Source organism: Ictalurus punctatus, chromosome 26 (assembly GCF_001660625.3).
Source record: "Ictalurus punctatus breed USDA103 chromosome 26, Coco_2.0, whole genome shotgun sequence".
Taxonomy (NCBI): Eukaryota; Metazoa; Chordata; class Actinopteri; order Siluriformes; family Ictaluridae; genus Ictalurus; species Ictalurus punctatus.
The window spans coordinates 4,046,445-4,067,797 of NC_030441.2; the positions used below are offsets into that span (position 1 = coordinate 4,046,445).

General features: G+C 38.6%; 1 protein-coding gene across 2 annotated transcripts in view; it reads left to right on the plus strand.

Moving 5' to 3' along the window:
- Positions 1-21,353, plus strand: part of gpc6a (glypican 6a) — a 173,720-nt gene that overhangs the window by 146,429 nt on the left and 5,938 nt on the right. The window contains exons 5-8 of one of the 2 annotated variants that reach the window (XM_017456826.3): positions 456-586; positions 891-1,028; positions 1,125-1,154; positions 21,001-21,131. In XM_017456826.3, coding sequence (XP_017312315.1) covers positions 456-586; positions 891-1,028; positions 1,125-1,154; positions 21,001-21,131 — 430 coding nt within the window. The remainder of the gene's footprint in view (positions 1-455; positions 587-890; positions 1,029-1,124; positions 1,155-21,000; positions 21,132-21,353) is intronic. The other variant, XM_017456827.3, reaches the window with a different exon arrangement.

A 21,353-nucleotide genomic window follows, 5' to 3' on the forward strand; every position in this document is an offset into this window, starting at 1 on the left:
ATATCTTTACTTTACCTGTGTCATCTATTCATTGTCTTTCCTTCCTTCCCTTCTAATTTTGTAGTTTTTTTTATTATACTTTTCTTTCCTTCCTTTCCAATCGCTTTTCCCTGTCTTATTAATTTATTTATTTCTTTCTTTTTCTCGTTTCCCTTATTTGCTTTACTCTCATTCATTCTCATGTCGCATCATTTTCTTTTGTGCTCTAAAACTGCTAATGCTCTAATGCTCCCTAAACTTCTTTCTTTTTCTTTCCCTCCCTCCTTTCACTTCCCTTTTTTCACTCTTTTTTTTTACTTTTCTCTCATTCATTTTATTTCTCTCTCTCTGATCCCCCCCCCATCTCTTTTAGCTCCTTGCAAGTGCTGTGTACTTAATTCAGTGAATACAAATCTAGTTATTTTTGTGTGTGTGTGTGTGTGTGTGTGTGTGTGTGTGTGTGTGTTTGTGTGTAGATTCCATGCTCCTGGTAGCTGAGAGGTTGAAGGGGCCGTTTAACATCGAGGCCGTGATGGAGCCGATCGACTTGAAGATCTCTGAAGCCATCATGACCATGCAGGAAAACAGCATACAAGTCTCCGGCAAGGTACACACGTACACACACACACGCACACACACACACATACACAAACAGTCTCTCTATGAATTCTTCTAACAGTAATATTGATTGTGTAGCAAGTCTGCCCATGAGATGTGTCCCAAACCACCATACAGTTACTCTGGTCATTTCTTAATTACACCCATAGTGAGATATTAATAGTGTTCTAGTTTAACATACAATGTTGTAGGTTTGGGACGTAGCCACTTTCCATACTACACATATTACACATATTTGAAGGCTTTTTTGGTAACCATGGAAACCATTTTGTTGTTGTTGCTGGTGTGTGAAGGTGTTTCAGGGTTGTGGTCATCCCAAACCAGTTAGATCCGGATCAGGTCGGAGCACCCGCGAGGTGTTTAATGCTCGGTTCAAACCCTACAGCCACGAAGACATGCCTCCATCGGAGAGTTCTGGTCTCGACAGACTGGTGAGTGTCTGTCTGTCTGTCTGTCACGCTCTGTTTGTCTGTCTGTCTGTCAGGAAATGTCTCACTCTCTGTGTTATTTCTCCCACTGCTTCCCAGAGGAGCGTCTGGAGAACAATGCAGGACAGCGTAAGCTGATAATCCACCTACTCTTTTTTACACACACACACACACACACACACACACACACACACACACACACACACACACACACACACACGCGGCTGTATAATAGTCACATGTACATAAACTACAATGTGTTGAAGAGAGGTCGGAGTTCTCCGTATTTATATCTTATATCTTTCAGTTTCTCTTTTCTTTCTTTCTTCTCCAGACTGTAAGTGAGAATTGTGTAAATGAGTATTGATCACTTATGAATAGTCATGAGAAGGGGCGGGGCCAGCACTTGTAACCTTTTCGTTTTTTTCTTGTAGTTTGTCCTCCTTCTGCTCAATCGTAAACGTTTCTTCCACTTTTCCTTTCTCTTTTCCAATTTCCTTCCATCACGATAAAAACTTCAACTATGATGTACTCAATTCGTTTGGTGAAACATTTTTACACTTAAAAATATTGAGTACATTTTAAAGCTGTGAAATCATTGAAATATACTTTTATGAATTGAGTAAATGTAAGTAAAAAATTTAAGTAGATCGGAATAACTACATTTAGTACCATGACACATAAAATCGAGTAGATAGAATTAAAATCCTAAGTCAATGCAATAGTAACTTTAAGTGAAAACCACTAAAAAAAAAAAAAAAAAAGAGTAGATATAATTGAAAACCTATGCAGATGTAATCAGACAATTTTTTTTAACAAAACAAATGTGCTACATTTACTAAATGTTTTTAACTGAATTTAATTCATACTGGACTTTTAATTATCAAAATTAATGTTACATTTACTCCTTATTTATTTATTTTTTTTTTACCTGTATTTACCCTTTACTCCAAGAGTACTTTACTTGAGGTCAGTATGACTACGTTTACACGGACAGCAGTAATATAATTATTGACCTTACTCTGAGTAAGATAATAATGTGATTAAGGTGTTTACATGAGTCGCTTTTAGAATACTCCTGTCATGTTCCCGTTTTACATGTTATAGAACATAATTAGATTAACAGCCCGCGTCATTACATCACTGCACCACGCCGTCCGACGTCCCTCCAGAGTTTCACGTATCAACATACAGTCTTCGTTATGGTACCATATACAGGTGTTTTTATTTAATTGTTTTACGAACGCTTTAAGTGCGGTTAATTATTTGTCGTGCTGTACGTGCTAATAGACAACTGCTTGAAGCCGTGGGCTGCGTCCCAAACCGCGTACTTACCGTCTATATAGTAGCCGAGATACATGTATTTTTCCCCACTACAGGCCTATAGTAGGAAAGTATGCAGTTTGGGACGCAGCCGAACTCTCTTTTTCGCCGTAAAACGTAAACTGCCGTGTGTGATCGTGTCCTGTCGCAAAACGCGGTGAAAACTCTCCCACGACGTTCATAATGTGATTAAGGTGTTTACATGTCTGTAATACACGTCCATAATGCGACTAAGACACGAGTACTCCACATGTGTTAATTCGATTAGAGCTTAATTCGATTATGACCTTAATTAGATTAAGGTAAGTAAAAATTGCTGTTTACATGGTAGTTTCTTAATCAGAGTATCGTCTTAATCGGCTTAAGAGTGGATTATTGTTGTCCATGTCAACGCAGCTTATATCTGAGAAACCAAATGATAAACATAAAGCAACCTGTAAACACATTAACATTTTAACTAAACATTTATGTCAAATTTGACTAGTATAACATGAGATTAAGTCTAAATTCACCCTGGCTTCCATTTGTAAGAGTGTCCACGCTATAATAACAGCGAGCTGAGTTGAACAAACCTGTATATCTTCGGTGGGACATGAAAGGAGATGCAAGGCAGACCGACAGAAGACACTGATACTCGCCATTCACTGCCTCTTTTTTCTATAAAATAAATAAATAACTGGTGAGTGAGACTGAATACTCGGTCTCTTTTTGTGTTCCATAAAAGAAAGACATACAGGTGTGGAGCAACATTAGTGTTAGTAGATGACAGGATTTTTAAAGCTATACTGAACACAATAAGCACTTCATAAAGAAACGTTACCCTTGAAAATAGAGCACAGAGAAATATAGTGAATAAATAGTTTGCCTTTACAGTTAACATTTATTTCTAAAGTAAGGTAAGCTCTTTGCTCTTGCGGTATTCAGTTGGTTTTGTCCCTTTTTTATGTTTCGATACATCTAATTTTGAAGAGAACTTGGAGCTAGTCAGCCATCCAGACAAGGCAGAGAGAAGTCTGGTGCTGTTGTAGGTAGGACTGGAATAGACGTCTGTCCAGGCTGACAGGTTAAGGCCAACATCCGTAAGTCCTCGATGTCTTCAACTGGGGCTCCCTGAAACACTGCAATAAAAATAATACAATTCAAAAACCCTTTACAAAGTGTCTCGTCTTGTCCCAGGAGTCTTCCTATCACTGTAACTTCTTATGATGCCTATAAACTCCAGCAAAGGTTCTGAATATTCCTTTAACATGACATTTTGTGACCACTGACCTTGTCATGTTTTAATTTGCATATCATTTTCCTAAAAATAAAAGCAGTATTTGAAAGAAAATAAAGTAAATATATTTGGTCTGTAACATGTGAGGGGGGAAAAATATTTGAAGTCATTTTTGTTCCAGATTTAGACTAATTCATATGCATCAGTAAGTGCACAGGCAACATATTCGTCGTTTTTCCCCCTGACACCTGTTTTGAGGACGTTATTCTGCACCACGTGTGTATGTTTCATCCATGCATTTACAAATCCCGTCTAGTTAGATATAAAAAGCTTAGAAACGTGGAAAATTCGAATCGGTGTTAGACGTGTGAAAGCCTTTACCATTCATTGAGTTCCTTTCTAAAAGTTAAAAAAAATAATAATAATAAAATTAATTACAGAGTGAAACTGTATTTCAAAAGACTAACAGTGAGGAAGTTTGAGATTAAAAGCACACTAAAAGTTACTACAATGTAAAATATTTTCATCTACACTCACCGCCCACTTTATTAGGAACACCTGTACACCTGCACATTCATGCGGTTATCTAATCAGCCAATCAGGTGGCAGCAGCGTAATGCATAACAAGCATGCAGATACAGATCTAGAGTTTCAGTTAATGTTCACATCAAACATCAGAATGAGGAAAGGGTGTGATCTCTGTGACTTTAACTGTGACATAGATGTTGTCTTTGTATTTCAGAAACTGCTGATCTCCTGGGATTTTCACAGACAGCTGTCTCTAGAGTTTATACAGAATGATGTGGGGGGGAAAAAAAAAAAAAAAAAAACATCTTGTGAGCGGAGGGGCTGCAGGCTGAAACACCTTGTTGATGAGGAGAATGACCAGACTGGTTGGAGCTGACAGGAAGTCTATAGTAACTCAAATAACTACAACAGCAGAAGATCACATCAGCTTTCACTCCTGTCATCCAAGAACAAGAATCTGATGTGATCATGGGCACAGACTCACTAGCACCTTATTTTTTTTTTCTTCTAATCTTCATCTGTCCAGGTTCGACGAGTCTGTGCCCATGATAGCCTGTTCTTGGCTGACATGAGTGGAACACTATGTCAACTTCTATTGTTGTAGCTCATCCACCTCAAGGATCGACGTTTTGTGCATGCTGAGATGCTTTTCTCTTCACCACGGTTGTAAAGAGTGCTTATATGTGTTCCTATATCCTTCCTGCCAGCTCAAACCAATCTGGCCATTTACGTCTGACCTCCACAGACAGAACTTTCACACACTCAGTGTTTTTTGTTTTTTTCGCACAATTCTCTGTAAACCCTAGAATGTTGTGTATGGAAAATCCAGCACACCAGCAGTTTCTGAAATACTCAAACCAGCTCATCTGGTTCCAACAACCATGCCACGGTTAAAGTCACACTGTTTCCCCATTCTGATGTTTGATCTGAATATTAACTGAAGCTCTTGACCTGTACCTGCATGATTTTATGCATTGTGCTGTGGCCACATGATTGGATAACTGCATGAATGTGCAGGTTTACAGGTGTTCCTAATAAAGTGGATGGTGAGTCTATTTAACAGCATTAACGTAGAATTATCAAAGAACACTTCTCTTTTTGCTCATGTCTTCCGTCAGGTAGATTACATATTGTCAACAGACAACTGTCTGTCATGCTAAAAGCTGATAGGGCGTTGGGCTCATGAATATTAATCACGTTGTATGCGTTCGCCCGTACTGATTTGCTGAACTAAAAACACAGACAGTGAGCGCTAGCCAATGGGATTGCGACTTGCGTATTAGTTCGGTTCACTGCCGAAGCAACCAGCTGGTAGAGGCTTCTGCTTGGTCTTAAACCCTTTGTTTTACACAAACAGCTACATTGCGATTAATCAAAATAAACTTATTAAAATGTAAATATTATTTCTCTAAATATGAGCGGGACATGCCTCCCCCAGGTTATAAAGGTTGCTACGCCCCTGGCCATACACCACCGCAGCCTTGGGCGATCGTCATTGAGCTTTTGAGAAAGGCATCAACAGAGTTTTGTGGCTCATTTCCACTTGAAATGACCTTACGATCTTAATGTTTAGAAAATAATAACGTTATATCATTGTACATGTTTGTGGTGTTGACGTTAGCAATTGAAATCATTAAAACGTTTCCAAAATTGACCTCGGACTTACCTGCTGCTTTAGCTCACAGCGATAAATTACAAAAGTATAATGAGTCTTTATTCATGTGTACATTACAGGACAGTGGAATTCTTTTCTTCGCATACCCCAGCAAGTTGGGGTCAGAGTGCAGGGTCAGCCATGATACAGCACCCCCTGGAACAGAGAGGGTTAAGGGCCTTGCTCAAGGGCCCAACAGTGGCAGCTTGGCAGTGCTGGGGCTCAAACCCCTGACCTTCTGATCAGTAACCCTGCGCCTTAACCATCAAGCCACCACTGCCCTGCAATTAACCTCTGCGTGAAGCGGCAGTTAGCCGGGTGCTATCTGGGATAGGACAGCATGGCTGCGACAGAATTCAGAAAATTACACCCTATAGTTGTGTATGCACGAAGACACGGTCAATATTTCATTAACTTTTGCTAGCTGGCTAATTACCAGGGTCTTCCAGGTGGTTCTTCCCGGGGTGTTTCCTTGCTTGTTGCCACATGTTGCAGAGAGAGAGAAAAGCAAAAGATTTCCCTCTCCGTGTGCATGATTGTTAATTATGTCCACTTGAGTGTCCACTTAATTGCTTAAGCTGTTGTTAAAGATGAAGAATATTGATATGGAGTGAGTAATAACTGTACTTCTTAAAAATGATCAGTGTAATTACTCCATTCTCAAGTATTTTGATATTTACCAAAAATATTAAGGATATCTTAAAACTATAATTTGTTAGTGAAAAGCTCATTTCTTAAATAAAGTTAAATATGTCAATTTTAGACTTCTTTCCACTTTTTCCTTCTCTTTTTCAATTCCCTTCCTTCCTTCATTCCTTCTCTCCACTTTACCTTTCTCTTTTTTTAATTTCCTTTTTTCCTTCTTTTCTCCCCTTTTCCTTATTTTTCCTCCCCCTCTTCTCTGTCTAATTCTCTCCTCTTTCTATTGAATTTCTTGCTTTCGTTCCCACAGATATGCTTGATAAAAATAATTTGTATTTATAATAAACACCAGGGACACCTCCTACACATTAGAGGCAACATTTGGAACACAGCCAAAGACAGATTCAATTTGACCAATTTAAAAAGATCTTTCTATAGCGCGCAGTAAATAAATAAAATAGCCAACATTACAATCGGAATGAATTAGCCACACATAAACGTGTTTATTTTTATTAATGAATTTATCAGATCGGACCCGTCTGTTTACCCCGACTCAACAGAATGCTGCCTGAAGGTCGTCTTCCCCAAAGCACCACTTTACTAAACGTCTCATTCGTTGTGCCCTACACAATACACAGGGATAAATAAGAGTAAGATTCTCAGGTACTACCTGGTCCTGTCAGAGAAACACACTAATGGACTCAACCCCTAGAGGAACACACAGCTCTGGGTGCTAGCTCACTATAAGTACTTCAGTACTGAGACTAACTGAGATACATGCTCAGCCTATCTTTTATGCTATTTCAGCTAATTAAAAATAACAACTGTACAATACATCATCCAGATGTTTCGCCAATTAGACACATTATGTAACCTAGTGTACATTTCAGCCTGGCTCTCACAAAGCTAAAGAGGTGAAACAATACATTAATGGTTAGTGAAATATATATATATATATATATATATATATATATATATATATATATATATATATATATATATATATATATATGTGTGTGTGTGTGTGTGTGTGTGTGTGTGTGTGTGTGTGTGTGTGTATATATGTATATATGTATATATGTGTATGTGATATATATATATATATATATATATATATATGTATATATATATATATATATATATAAATCCAAACTACATATGAAAAAATTATTAAACAAAATTGAACTAAATAAAATGTAGAATGTAAAATGTAAAAAATATATATAATTAGATCAAAATGTAATGAAATAAACTAAATAAAACAATTAATTTATGTAAATAATAAAAGTGAAAAAGCATAAATGAAATAAAAACTAGGCTAAACATAAATGATAAAATGACAAATACCCTTTTAAATAAAACAAGACATCATAATAAAGTCAAATAACAATCAAAGAATAGAAACATTTAACTAAGGTTTAAAAAAATAGCTTTAGTTTGAGGAAAATAAGAATATAAATGCAGTCCCCTCCAAATATATTGGAACAGCAAGGACAATTCTGTTGTTTTCTCTATACATTGCTATAGTTGTTAGTACACCAGTGGTTTCTTTCTTTTTCAAGACATTCCAAATTGTTGTTTTGGCTAGGCTGAATGCTTGTGCAATGGCCCCAATAGAGAAAAATAAGGAAAATCAGCATCAAAATGGCTTACTTTTCTCTTAAATAGCTCTCTGGTCTTCATGTTGGTTTACCCATTTTAACAACAAATGTAGTCTTCGCAGGTGAAAGTTGAAAGTTGAAAGGTGAAAGTTCTTTAAACAATCAATTTAACAAGGCAAGCCTGAGCAGCAGGAAACACCTGTCAGTCGTGTGTTCCAATATTTTTGATCACTTGAAGAAAAAAAATCGGTGAGGTCAAACAAAAGGTGCCATGTTCTAAGTCATTTAACACTTCTAGTTGTAAATATGAGGAAATGAAAGGTGAAATTCTGTTATATCATCTCATCTTCATGTTTTGATCTCGAACTCGAATGTATAGTGAAAACAATAGAATTGGCCTTGCTGTTCCAGTATTTTCAGAGGGGACTGTAAGTCAAATGAAATTAAATCACTCAAAATAAAATGTGTGACAATTTAGCTATATGGACACATACAGTACTACACCACAGTCTATAAACATCACTTACTTGTTAGTTACATTAGCAACACTATAAAAGCAAACATCAGAAACTAATCATGTCTTGGCTTTTTGATTATGTGTTATGTAAAGGGACACTGAACTGCAACTGTAACAGTTCTTCAGTGATTAAGTGAGAAGAGTCTGCTTCCACTTTAAGGCATACACGGAATGTCTTGAAATATATTGCCCTTGGTCTTTTTTTCTTTTTTTTATCAAGCCCTGACCCGGGCACTCTAATCCTTTCCTCTAACTCTGACTCTAAATCTCTTTTATTTTTTTAAGTATATTCTTTAATCCGAGCTGCTTTGAGACGAGAGCTCGTTTCAGATCGGATTGTGTTTTTATCCCGGATCACGCACTGCTCAAACTCCAACAGTGTTTTGCAGCAGTGCAGCTCGTAATCCTAGAGAGGAGAGAAAAGACAGACGAGTGTGTGTGTGTGTGTGTGTGTGTGTGTGTGTGTGTGTGTGTGTGTGTGTGTGTGTGTGTGTGTGTGTGTGTGTGTGTGTATTCTCCACCCGTTCTGCTGCGGTATTAGAGTTTTATTGATTCTTCCAGGACTGGGCTTGTCAGGCGTGTCCTCGCGGGCCTTTAGTGCAGACCCAATTCATCACACCGTGCATGACCCGAGTCTGAATGGAGGTGTTCCAAATCCTGTGAGACCAACCCTCCAGTGCCCTAGAGTGATTTCTACACAGGGACACTGCACAAAACGGTTATTTTACTACATAAGGAACAAGGGGGTCGATTTGGGACCATGTCTGCATTTCAATACCATTTTCGACGTGCCCTTGTCGATTTGCCCTAACGACTGAGAAATGTCTAGCACCCAAAACACAAGAGCAGGAGTATCTGCTGACTGATAATGTGAAGCCCCAGGCTGTGACAAAAAAAAAAAAGCCCTTGCTGATGCAAATATAAAATGCTTATTGAAAACAAAACTACAGTATTGTGTAACATTGAAAGCCTTGTTGGTGACTTAGAGGTTAACACATTTGCCTTGCACCTCTGGGACTGGGGGTTAAAATCCCACCTTTGCTCTGTGAGCACGGAGCTTGCATGTTCTCCCTGTGCTCTGAGGGTTTCCTTCAGGTACTCCGGTTTCCTCTCCCGGTCCCAAGACTGTAGGGTAGGGAGTTTAGCATTTTATAGGGCGATTGCATTTTCCAAAATTGTCCATATGGTGTGAATGTGTGTGCAATTGTGCCCTTCAATGGGTTGGCACCCTGTCCAGGGTGTCCCCCACCTTGTGCCCTGAGTTCCCTGGGATAGGCGCCATGCTCCCCCATGACCCTGTGTAGGATAAGCAGTATGGAAAATGGATGGATAAAAGACTTGTTTTAAATTTGACTTTCGTGTAAACTGAAATAATTATGTAATGACAGCATTACATACCTTCTATTACATACCATTAAATTTATTGTCACCTAACATTACAGGTAGGTACTTTACCACCACTTTAGCCAGCTAAAGGACTAACTTGCCGACAGTGGTGCCCGTTTGCTCAAGCCAAAGCTTCTTCCACCCAAACTAAGGATCTTTTCACCCAAGCCAAGGCTTCTCCCACCACTTTTCCACCATAACTGAGGTCTCTTCACCTCTAAGCAAGGCTTCATCAACCAAACTATGGTTCCTTTTACCAAACCCAAGCTTTAGCTGCATGGCTTCTAAAGGGTCAAAATCAAGGCTTCTGCCACCTAAACTAAAGCTTCTTATGTGAAACTGAGACGTCTTCTACCCACCCAAACCAAGATTCTTCTATTAAACCCAAGGTTTCTTTTCTTTTTCTTATCTGTCAAACTGGGGCTTCTGCCACCCAAGCTTAAGCTTCTTCCACCAAAACTGATGGTTCTTCAACCCAAACCAAAGTGTCATCTGTCCAACCACAAAATTCTTCAACCCAAACTGAAGCTTTTTCTGCCAAACAAAGACTTCTTTGGCCAAATTAACACTTTTTCCACCCAAACCTGAGCTGCTTCTGTTGAAACCAAAACAAGGTGTCTCATGCACAACTTGAAACTTCTTCTATTACTCATCCACCATGGCTGGGGTTTATTGACCTCAAACCAAGGTTCCTTCTGGTTTCTTGGGAAACCAAAACTTCTTTCACCAATTTGAGGCTTCTTATGCCTACTTAAGCTACTGCCAAAACAGAAAAAGCCATTCTTTAGCCAAAACCAAGCTTATTTCTCTAAAATTAAGGCCTCATCCACATGGACATTGACAAAGTCATTTTCTAACCAAACATGGGCGTCTTTCACCCAAAAACAAAATTTATTTCCCCCAAACTGAGGATTTTTCATCCTAACCAAGGATTCTGCCACCGAAACCAATTTCTGCTGAATTTGAGCCATCTTCAGCCAAAACTGAGGCTCTTTTCTTTCTTCCACATCTAAACCTAGGGTTCTTCCATCCAAACCATGACATCACCTGTCCAAACCAAGGTATCTCTCACTCAAACTGAGGTTTACTCTGCTAACCTAAGATAACTTCTGCCAAACTGAGGCTTCGTCATTCAAAAACCAATGTGTCTTCCACCCAATTCAGGGCTTCTTTCAGCCAAGCCGAGGTTGTAGACACCCCACGAGTGTAAACTGCGGCACCAACATGAAGACTGTGTGCAGCAGGGAGCAAATTTTTCTATAGTACTTGGTGATGTTGGCAGAACATAGTAGTATATTAACACCAAACCATAAAATCAGGTAGAAACCAGCAAACTTCAGGATTTCAGATATGAGATAAATAACTCTGTTTGCTAATTCATGTACCTGCGTGCAACGATCACTTCCTGAAATGCTGTGGCTCCTGAAGTGCACTTGTAAAGCTCCCTCATTATTTTGGGAGTTAAACAGCACTCTGGCTTTATAAAGCAGAATGTTTGGGTCAGTGGTTTTTATCCGAGTGGAGCCTCGCTGCATAATTATAATTACAGCTGAAATGCTCGCAGAGTGTTTACTGTTAACATGCTGTCGGTCTCTTGCCCACAAATGTGTCCCACTAAACAAGGTTTATTACCCGCCACATAACTCCGTCTCCATATTCAGCATTTCCACTTCTGTGTTTTTACTTCAAGCTAAATGCACACTAGAGTGAGGTATTACAGTAAATTAAATAAATTCCTTGAATGCAATGGGGAAACCATGCATTTTACTGGAAGAGAAGAAGAGAGAAGTTCAGGGCAGAGAACAGGACAGAAGGAGAAACAAGTGGGAGACAGGGATAAAAATTATTAAGGGAGAGGAGAAAAAGACAAAAGAGGAAGGGTAGGAAAAGTAAGAGAGTAGAAGAGTTGGAGAAAAGAAAGAAGAGAAAGAACACTATTTGACCGTTGTTCCCTGTTAGGGGGAATGATCTACATATTTGATCTGGCACACGTTTAAGCCGGATGCCCTTCCTGACACAACCCTCCCATTTTGTCAGAGTTTGGGACCAGCACTGAGAGTGCAACCCCCAGTGGCTGGGTTGGTCCCCTGCCCAGGAGTCAACCCCGGGCCATGTTGGTGAGAGCACGGGATCCTAGCTGCTAGAACACCATGGCACTAGAACGCCGTATGACTAGTGTAATGGAAAATAGCCACCAACAAAGTGTATTGTATATTCTAGTGTTTGTAATAGAGCCTTAAACGGCAGATGTTCTCCAAAGAACACCATTAATACATACTAGCATTTCCAGCAGAGCCTTAATAGACAGTGTTCGAGTCATGAAATGTAATATTTGAAATGGAGCCTTAAAATGGGAAAACACTAACAAGATGTTAATTCTAGTGTTCAATTCTACCATTTGAGACAGAGTGTCAGAATGACCAAGGTTCTGGTAAGAACACTAACTCAGGGGTGTCCAGTCATATCCACAAAGGGCTGGTGTGGGTGCAGGTTTTCATTCCAACCAAGCAGAAGCCACACCTGATTCCACCTGTTGAACAGTTGAACCCACACCAGCCCTTTGCAGATACGATTGGATACCCCTGTTCTAACTAATCATGAATCGTAATATTTGGGACAAATCTTTAAAGATGGACAATGGTCTTGTATGCACACTTAACTAGTAAGTGCCTAAAATGGACATTCAACATGTCCAGGTTCTGGTAAGAGCAATGACAAGTCATAAATTGTAACCTTTCGGACAGAGCCATGAAAAAGGCCAAGATCCTGGTAAGAACACTAGTCACAAATTGTCACAGACCCTTAAAAATGGTGCATGTTATAGTAGGAACACTAACTAGGTGTGAAATGTTGCATTTGTGATGGAGCTTTACAATTGAATTCCCTACCCATTAACAGGCAGGGAAACTTGTTTCTCAGGGTGCCTAGAGAGTTTCATTTTATACGTCTGGTGTTTATTGTCCTTGTTGATGTGTGTGAGCCACTATTAGCTGCTAGCTGATACCGATGTTCTTTGTAAATGGCTTTATATGCTTATATGAGATGCCATTAAATCCGCCGCTCACATTTACATTAGCGGTGTAGGCTAACGAGGCTTTAATGACGGCAGACAGAAAAACGCCAGCTGGACAATGAGGACGATAAACCAGAGATAAATCTGTTTACAGTGTGAGATATACGTCTCAGAAATAATGCTCTCTCACACTGTTCCAAATAATGGCACGTGAGTCGAAACATGTCTGAAGGCTAACGCTAATCTCTAGTCGATTGTGAGTTCCACTACTAGTTTCAGGACTCCTATATATTATCCTCAGCTAGTTGGAAGTGTATGAAATTAGTGTAAAGGATTTGAGTCAACATCATCACTCTTGAATCTACTTCACCAGCCCAGATACTTACCTAGAAGACTTTGCTGTAGTCTGTCCTCTTTTTTCCCCCAAAATAGTGGATGGTACTGTTCATATATGTTAAACACCTAATATCTGTACACAACAGATGAGGAAGCTATATATCTTTCATTGGTAAGCTCTTAGCATGGTCACTAGCATGCTAACTACTTAATAAACTAACTAGTTATCATGCTAGCTTAGTAGTTATCTAGCTAGTAAGCCGACTTGACTTTGTCCATAGTTCAAAGGAAAAAATACAAACACAGATATGGTTTCAGCTAGGAGCGGAGCTGAGCAAAATGGCTCTCACAGTAAGGGGCGGAGACAGGAAGTGCAACTCTGTCTCTCTTTCTCTCCTCGTTTTTCTTCTTCTTCACTTATTTTACTCTTTCTCCCTCTTCCACCTTTCTTCTACAGTTTGGTGCAGACGTCTGATTCTGTACCTGATTTCTAACCAATTTGCAATTTGGATTATTAAGCTCCACCGACTTAAGTTTTGAGCTCATTTGCATAATAAAATGCGAAACCTACTTTTGCGAACTAGTCCTAGGATTTTGGTCGAGATTTATAAACAATATGGCCAAAACACATCAATCAATTCTATCAAGACGGAGGATAATTTTCTCAAACAGCTGTAACTCATGATTGGTTGCATGTATTGGCATGGGTCATATGTAGGAAGCGCGATCATACGTAGGGGGTGGAGCTAAGTTCAGATAACTGTTTCTCAGGAAGTCAGAAATATGGTCTACTGCATCTTTGCACCGATCAGTAAGAGGATTTCTGATAATGATCAGATTTTTACAAAAATAATAAATAAATAAATAAAATCTCCACACTTCAGCCAATCAGCTTTCAGCAGGTATCTGACAAGGTTAACATTGAACTATTGTCATGGAACTTGAAAGATAGGTCCCTCTAGGGAAACTCTAGTAAACGATTCATGTTTTTGCTCATAACAACAAGCATATTGTATCTCTTGTAAAACGAGGTTGGCAGTGGTAAAACTATGTCTTTTGGACCATTTAGCCCCACCCACTCAAATTGAATATAATTTGCATAATAGTCATACAAATGTATTTTCACAAAATTGGTGTCCAATTACTCAGAGTATGAGCCTCAATAATTAGCAAAATCATACTGAGATTTGTAAACAACATGGCCACCACATGCCAGCAATCCTAGTGAGGGCGGAGATTATTTTAGCACTGGCCACATGGATTCACACTAACCTTGAAAGGAATGTTTAATACCAGGTTCTGAGGAGGTCTGAAACGTTGGGGTGGTCATCGACTGAGGGGAGAAATAAGTTCAAATAGGTGTTGCTCAGGAGATGCAATTCCAATCTAGCTGTAAATAGTTGTGCTACTCTGTGATTGGATTTTTACTCATGATTAGGTTACTTCAAAAACACCGCTGCCATCTTTTCGATTGTTCTATGGTGGCGATTTTTGTGACGAGTGCTTGGACCCCGCAGATCGCTGTATGTGGCTATATTTCTCTCAGATTCTTTTTCTCTTGTGTTTAATAAATGAGCAGTGTGAGATAAACACAGAAGCGAAGAATGAATGAGGAAGCAATGAAGTGTGTGTGTATGCGTGTTTGACTCATTATCATCATCATACTGTAATAAGAGAAGATCTGATCTCTCTCTCGTTTATATTAGTTAGCCAGTTAGCCTCACAGGGTGCTAAAGGAGGAAGACTGCTGTGTTTCATTTCAAAACACAACACAAACTGCATGCGCTTTGCAAACTAATGAGATTTTTAGTTATTGTTGTTTAGTTTTTTACTTTACTCTGTCTGAAAGGCCAGCATGGGATTAGCTATGCTAACAGATACACTAACTCAGTGTGACTATTACAAAATAATAATTGGAAACAAATATGAATAATAAATAGGATAATTGTAAGGTTAGGTGAATAAATACTGATAAAAAAAAGAACACTTTTAATGCTGCCACATTGTGTGTGTGTGTGTGTGTGTGTGTGTGTGTGTGTGTGTGTGTGTGTGTGTGTGGTTCACTCTCAGGCAGGAACACAGTGTGTGTGGGAGTGTTACCACAGGACGTGATGGTGGGTGTGGTGTGTGTGTGTGTGTGTGTGTGTGAGTGAGTGAGTGAGTGAGTGTGTGCGTTAGCACAGATCTGACCCCTCAGTGTGAGATCGTTCTGTTCCCCATGAATAATAAATCAGTCGCTGCCTTCAAAGCCGAAAGCTAAACTCGCACCTGCAAAGCTAACACTGCTAATCACACAAGCAGCTAACATTTTCTCTCACTGTGTTCGAAAACAGTCGTGATTTTGTGAACAGCCTTATTCTCAATATGGCGGAGCCTCTGGGTCTTCTGTTAGCACTTGGTGCTAAATGTAAGTACAGTGTAAGCACAGTGTAATTAGTCGTTCTTAGGTTTTTTTTTTTTTTGGTTTTTTTTTTTAATTTAACAACACATCTGAGGTAAATGTTGATATTCGGGATAATTCCATCTGATTTCCACTGTAACAGCTCCTTTCCATTGTCTTAAAAAGTCTGTGTGTATTAAGATATCTTAAGCTCAGTGTCCATATAGTTGCATAGCAACAGTGTTAACTACTTGACAGTAATAACCTGCAATGTGTTAAACCCAAGTTCACTCATCTTCTATGAATGTAACATGATCCAGCTTTACTCAGTATATAATGCTAACATTTATCTCATTTATTCTTTCGGTTGTTCTTGTTGTTTTTTTCCGCTTTCTTTATTTCAATTTCTTTCAAAAAAAAAAAAATCTCCATCTTCTCTATCTATCTTTTCTTTTTTCCTCCCCTTTAAATATTTCTTTCTTTCTTTCATCTTTGTGTAATTATTATTTTCTTTTTCAACTTTGTCTCCCTCCAATCCTTTACTTTTTCACCTCTTCATTGTCCTTCTTTTTTTTGTATTCATTTTTTTTCTCCATCCATCCCTTTAACTCCTTTTTTTCCTTTCACTTTTTTCTTGCTTCTTTTTTATTTCTCATACTATTCTTTTATTATTATTATTATTATTATTATTATTATTATTATTATTAGACATTTTTCTTTAATGATTCCTTTTTTCATCTTTTTCTTCCTCTGGCTTTTGTTTTTCACCTCTCAATCGTTTCGTTTTTTATTCTCCATTCTATCTTTTCTTTATCTGTTGTTTCTTTTACCGTTTATCTTTATTTCTTTCTATATATTTCATCTTCTCTCTCTCTCTCTCTCTCTCTCTTGTTCTTTCCTTCTCTTTTGTCCCTCCATCCAATTTTCACCTGTCAAGGCTTATCTCCTTTTTTCCCCAAACCCCAATCCTACCTTTCTTCTCCATCCCTCCCTTCTTTTATATTTCTCCATTTTCTCGTTCTATATATTTTTCTTTAAATATTAATTTTTATTTGTCATCCTTTTCCACTTCTGGTCTTTTTCTTTTTTTCATTCCCCATCCTATCTTTTCTTTATCTATTTTCTTTCTTTCTTTCCTTCTTACTACTCCACCTTTATTTTTTTCCCTTTTTTCATCCCCATATCTTTTTTCTCCATCCATCCTTTACTTCCTTTTCCTTTAGTATTTTTTTTAAATTCTTAGCTTGCTTTATTTCATCCTTTTTATTTGATGAATTCTTTTTTCCTTTTATATTTTTTTTCTGTTTTCCTCCCATCCTATCATTTCCCCATTCACCCCTTTATGTGTTTATCTCTTACATTTTCCCTTGCTTCCTTTTGGACTTTATTTTAGTTAGTTAGTTTCTTTCTTAACTCTGAATGATGATGGGGAAATTCCCTGAGCTACGTATTGCGTACTTCAGCACGGTTAAAGCCTTTGCCCACGTGCGCGAGCCTTGGAGACAGATGGATAAAGAGGGAACGACGTTAGAGGCGTCAGTCGTTTTGAGTTTCATCACTGGAAGTGAAAAGACAAGTGTCACCCGGTTCATGGGTGTCGTCGTGTGAAAATAGACGGCGAGACGCTGCAACGTGAGGAGCGTCTGACATGAAGAAAAATGTCAGGCAGGCATGACGGGCTGGTTAGCGATGTGCTAAGTCATGTCCCTATTCCAGGACGTGCCGTTGCTGCTCCGTAAATGTCCCCGGCTACAATTTCAAAGGCAGCAAAGTCGTAAATCGAATTTTATTTATCGTGGTGCAGCCGAGATGCTTTTTCTCCCTGGCAGTTATGAGAGAAGGCTAACGGCCGCTAACTCATCACCTGTTCCTGCTCAGTTTTTTTTTTTTTTTTTTGGGGTGGGGGTGGGTAAACTTGTTGAATAATCTAATACATTTATAATAATACATTTATCATTTATAATAATATATAGCCTATACACATCCTTACTTATGTCTTTACTTACTATTATGCCATAAAGACCTTATTAGCTCAATATATCGTTGCACTAATATTAGCCTTCCATATTTATTAACTTATAATTAGACTTCATTAGTTTAATATTAGTCGATTATTATCATATTCGTTTAACAGTCTATCTGGCTTGATATGATCCTCTTCCATTTTTAATACGCCTCATTTAATTCATTATATCAACAATAGCTCAAGGAACGTTCGATCAAAATTCTCTTCAGTGATATTAGCTTCATTAGCTCGATAACGCCTGATGCGCTTATTTATGAGTTGAGGACTTTATTAGGTCACGTTTAGCTTAAAAGACTTTTTAAAATCAGCTTAGGACCTTATTAGCTTAATACTAGCTTTAGACCTGATTAGTTCATTTGATGAATCTTATCTTAGCACCTAATTAGTGTAATATTACATAACGAGATTACGGCTTAATCAGTTTTGATAAGCAGCATTTGATGATGTTGGTTTGATTTGGAACACAGCCAGCGTTTAGAGTCTTCAAAACAACTACAGTATAGAGAGCATTTCTAGGCTTTCATGCACTGAGCACTAGTGTGAAATGTTTCCTGCAGTGCCCCACACACACGTATCACGCCACGTAAATCCACAATTAGCCAGATACACTTCACTCTAATCTAAAACAGTGTGAGGGAACCGGATTACCTGTCTCGCCTGTGGATCCTGCAGATAATAAAGCGCCTGGTCTCGCGTTTGCCTAAAGACCTTTAACTCTCACACTCACCTCTGCAGCGCTAAAGGGGGATAAATTAACCAAAATAAATCCAGTGTAGGTTTAGCTGTGTGAGAGAGAAAATATCATTTTTGTGAAAAGAAAAAGAAAAACAAAGTGGCCTCAGGCTGCACTAGTGCTGTACTGCTTTAATGCCACTTTATGGTTTATAGTGCATTCGGCGTGTATCAGAATTACGGTAATTACACGACAGAGCCATTCATCTTTTCCGCCTTCTCCGTTTCTATGGCAACACACAGCACATCAACACGGACATTAAAGAAGAGTGATATAGTAATACACTAAACGTTAATGTAACTTCTTTGATCATGAAAAGGAATTTTTCAAGGCCAGACTTCAGCATTAGTTAACTGCCACAGTGCATTAAACAGAGGTGTAAATACTCCCAATACTCAATAAGTCAAGGCTCTAAATCGTACTTTCTAGATTTCGTTGTTTTATTTACTTATTTAACAAGACATCTGTAACGTAGAAAGATGTCTGGGAAGTGTCACGTACAGCAGCCCGGAAAACTCCTCGTTAAGGCTGGAATTTTTACAAGAGGAAAGAATGGGCTGTGTGGCAATTCTCCACTTATTAATTCCAGTTTAATAATAATAAGAAGAAGAAGAAGAGGAAGAAGAAGAAGAAGAGGAAGAAGAGGAAAAAGAAGAATGACAGACAGATATATAAACACACACACACACACATTATATATATATATGTGTGTGTGTGTGTGTGTGTGGGGGGGTGTGTATATAATATTTGTATATTTATATATATAGAAAGACAGACAGTTTTCTATATGGATAGACAGTTATTTAAACAGATAGATATACACACACACACACACAAAGACAGACAGACAGTTATCAATGTAGACAGACAGACACAGGCAGACAAATAGACTGACAGTTATATATACAGACAGATAGACAGAGTTATATAAACAGAAAGACATATAGACAAAGACAGACAGTTATCTATATGGATAGATAGACAGTTATATAAACAGACAGACAGACAGACAGACATATATATATATATATATATATATATATATATATATATATATATATATATACACACACACACACACACAAATGCAGACAGACAGTTATCAGTGTAGACAGACAGATAGACAGAGTTATATAAACAGAAAGACAGATATGTATAGACAAAGACAGACAGTTATATATACAGACAGACAGACATTTATCTATATAGATAGACCTATACCTACCTACCTACCTACCTACCTGCCAACCACTAATTGCAACAACAGACATTTCTTGTGGAGATTCTTAGATGTGGCCAGTGGTTTTGGGACCCCAGGGAAAACACACACACCCCCCTCGCACGGATGTAATTTATCCTTGTTAGTGCGGTGTGTGTGTGTGTGTGCGTGTGTCAGATGACCCTCACACTTAGTGCCCTTCTAATTTGGAGTCTGTATTTTAATATGTGTGTGAAACATGAGTGTGTTTATTTATTCACATTGACGCTCATTTGTCTCTCTCTCACTCGCTCCACGCCTGTCTCTCTATCTGTCTCTCTCTCTCTCTCTCTCTCCGTCTGTCTCTCTCAGAAGAGTAGCAGCACCTAGTGGCCCTGTGCATGTGTGTGTGTGCACCTTTCATAAATAACACCTCTTACTGTATAGTATGATGTTTTTGGCATATTTTAGCTTAGTATGATGTTTTTGCTGATTCAAACAGAGACCCTCTGAACAACCGAGCAGCAATGTTCAATGAGCAAATTCACTCTGGACCAAACAATTCACTGATTCAATGTTTCTGTCACTGAATGTGAGAGGGATGAATTTCTGTCAAGTTTGTAAGATTTGCTGATCCAAACCATGACCCACCAAATGTTCAAAGAACGAATCACTGTCATGACCGAAAGATTCACTGATTCAACATCTGACCTGCTGAAATACAAAGCAGTGAATCGTTTGTCCATGAGTGAATGATTCAGTGATTGACACTGACTTGCTGAATGTGAAAGAAATGATTCTCCACCATGACCAAAAGTTTCACTGATTCTGTGAACAGAACAAATCGCAGTGATGACCAAAGGATTCACTGATTCAAATTCTGATTCTCTGAATGCAGGCGAAGTGAATCTTGATCTTGACAGAAAGATTCACTGATTCAAATAATGATTCCCGGAATTCAAGAGAAGCGGATCCTGATCGCAGATTCATACTCTGAACAAGTGAGGAGTGAATCTGACTCTAACATGGACCTACTGAATGTAAAATTAACAAATCTCAATCCAGTGAATTTCAGAGATGCAAATCCTAGACATGAATGAAAGATTCACTGATTCAAACACTGATCCACTCACGGTGAGAGGAGTGAATCATGGTCATGATGGACAGATTCACTGATTCAAACTCTGACCTGCTGAGTGTGAAAGGGATGATTCTCCATCATGACCAAAAGATTCACTGATTCAAATGATAATAAGAAGAAGAACACTAGTGGAGCGAATCTTGGTTGTGACTGAAAGATTAGCTAATACAAACTTTTGATTGGGATTCATACACATCCTAAAAATGTGAATCGTCGGATTAAGATGCATCTGTCTGACTGTCTGTCTCTCTATATCTGTCTGTCTGCCCATCTGTCTGTAGGTGATTGACATTAAAGAGAAGCTGAAGCAGGCGAAGAGGTTCTGGACATCACTGCCTGATGTGATATGTTCTAAAGACAATGTGATAGAACCGAGCAGTGAGCAGTGCTGGAACAGTCACACTAAAGGAAGGCAAGATACATTCTCTGACACACGCACATATACACAGCATGAAGGGCTTGTCGACTTTAAACTATGGACCGTGTGTGTGTGTTTAAACCTGCACTAGAAAAGAAAAGGAAAAAAGAAAAGGTCCTGTTCCTTGTCTGTGTGATGGATTTGCCAAGGGGAAGGGTGTAGGATGTAGGGTGTAGGGCGTGGAGTTCGTTTTCAATTGGAATGGAATTTGGGTCA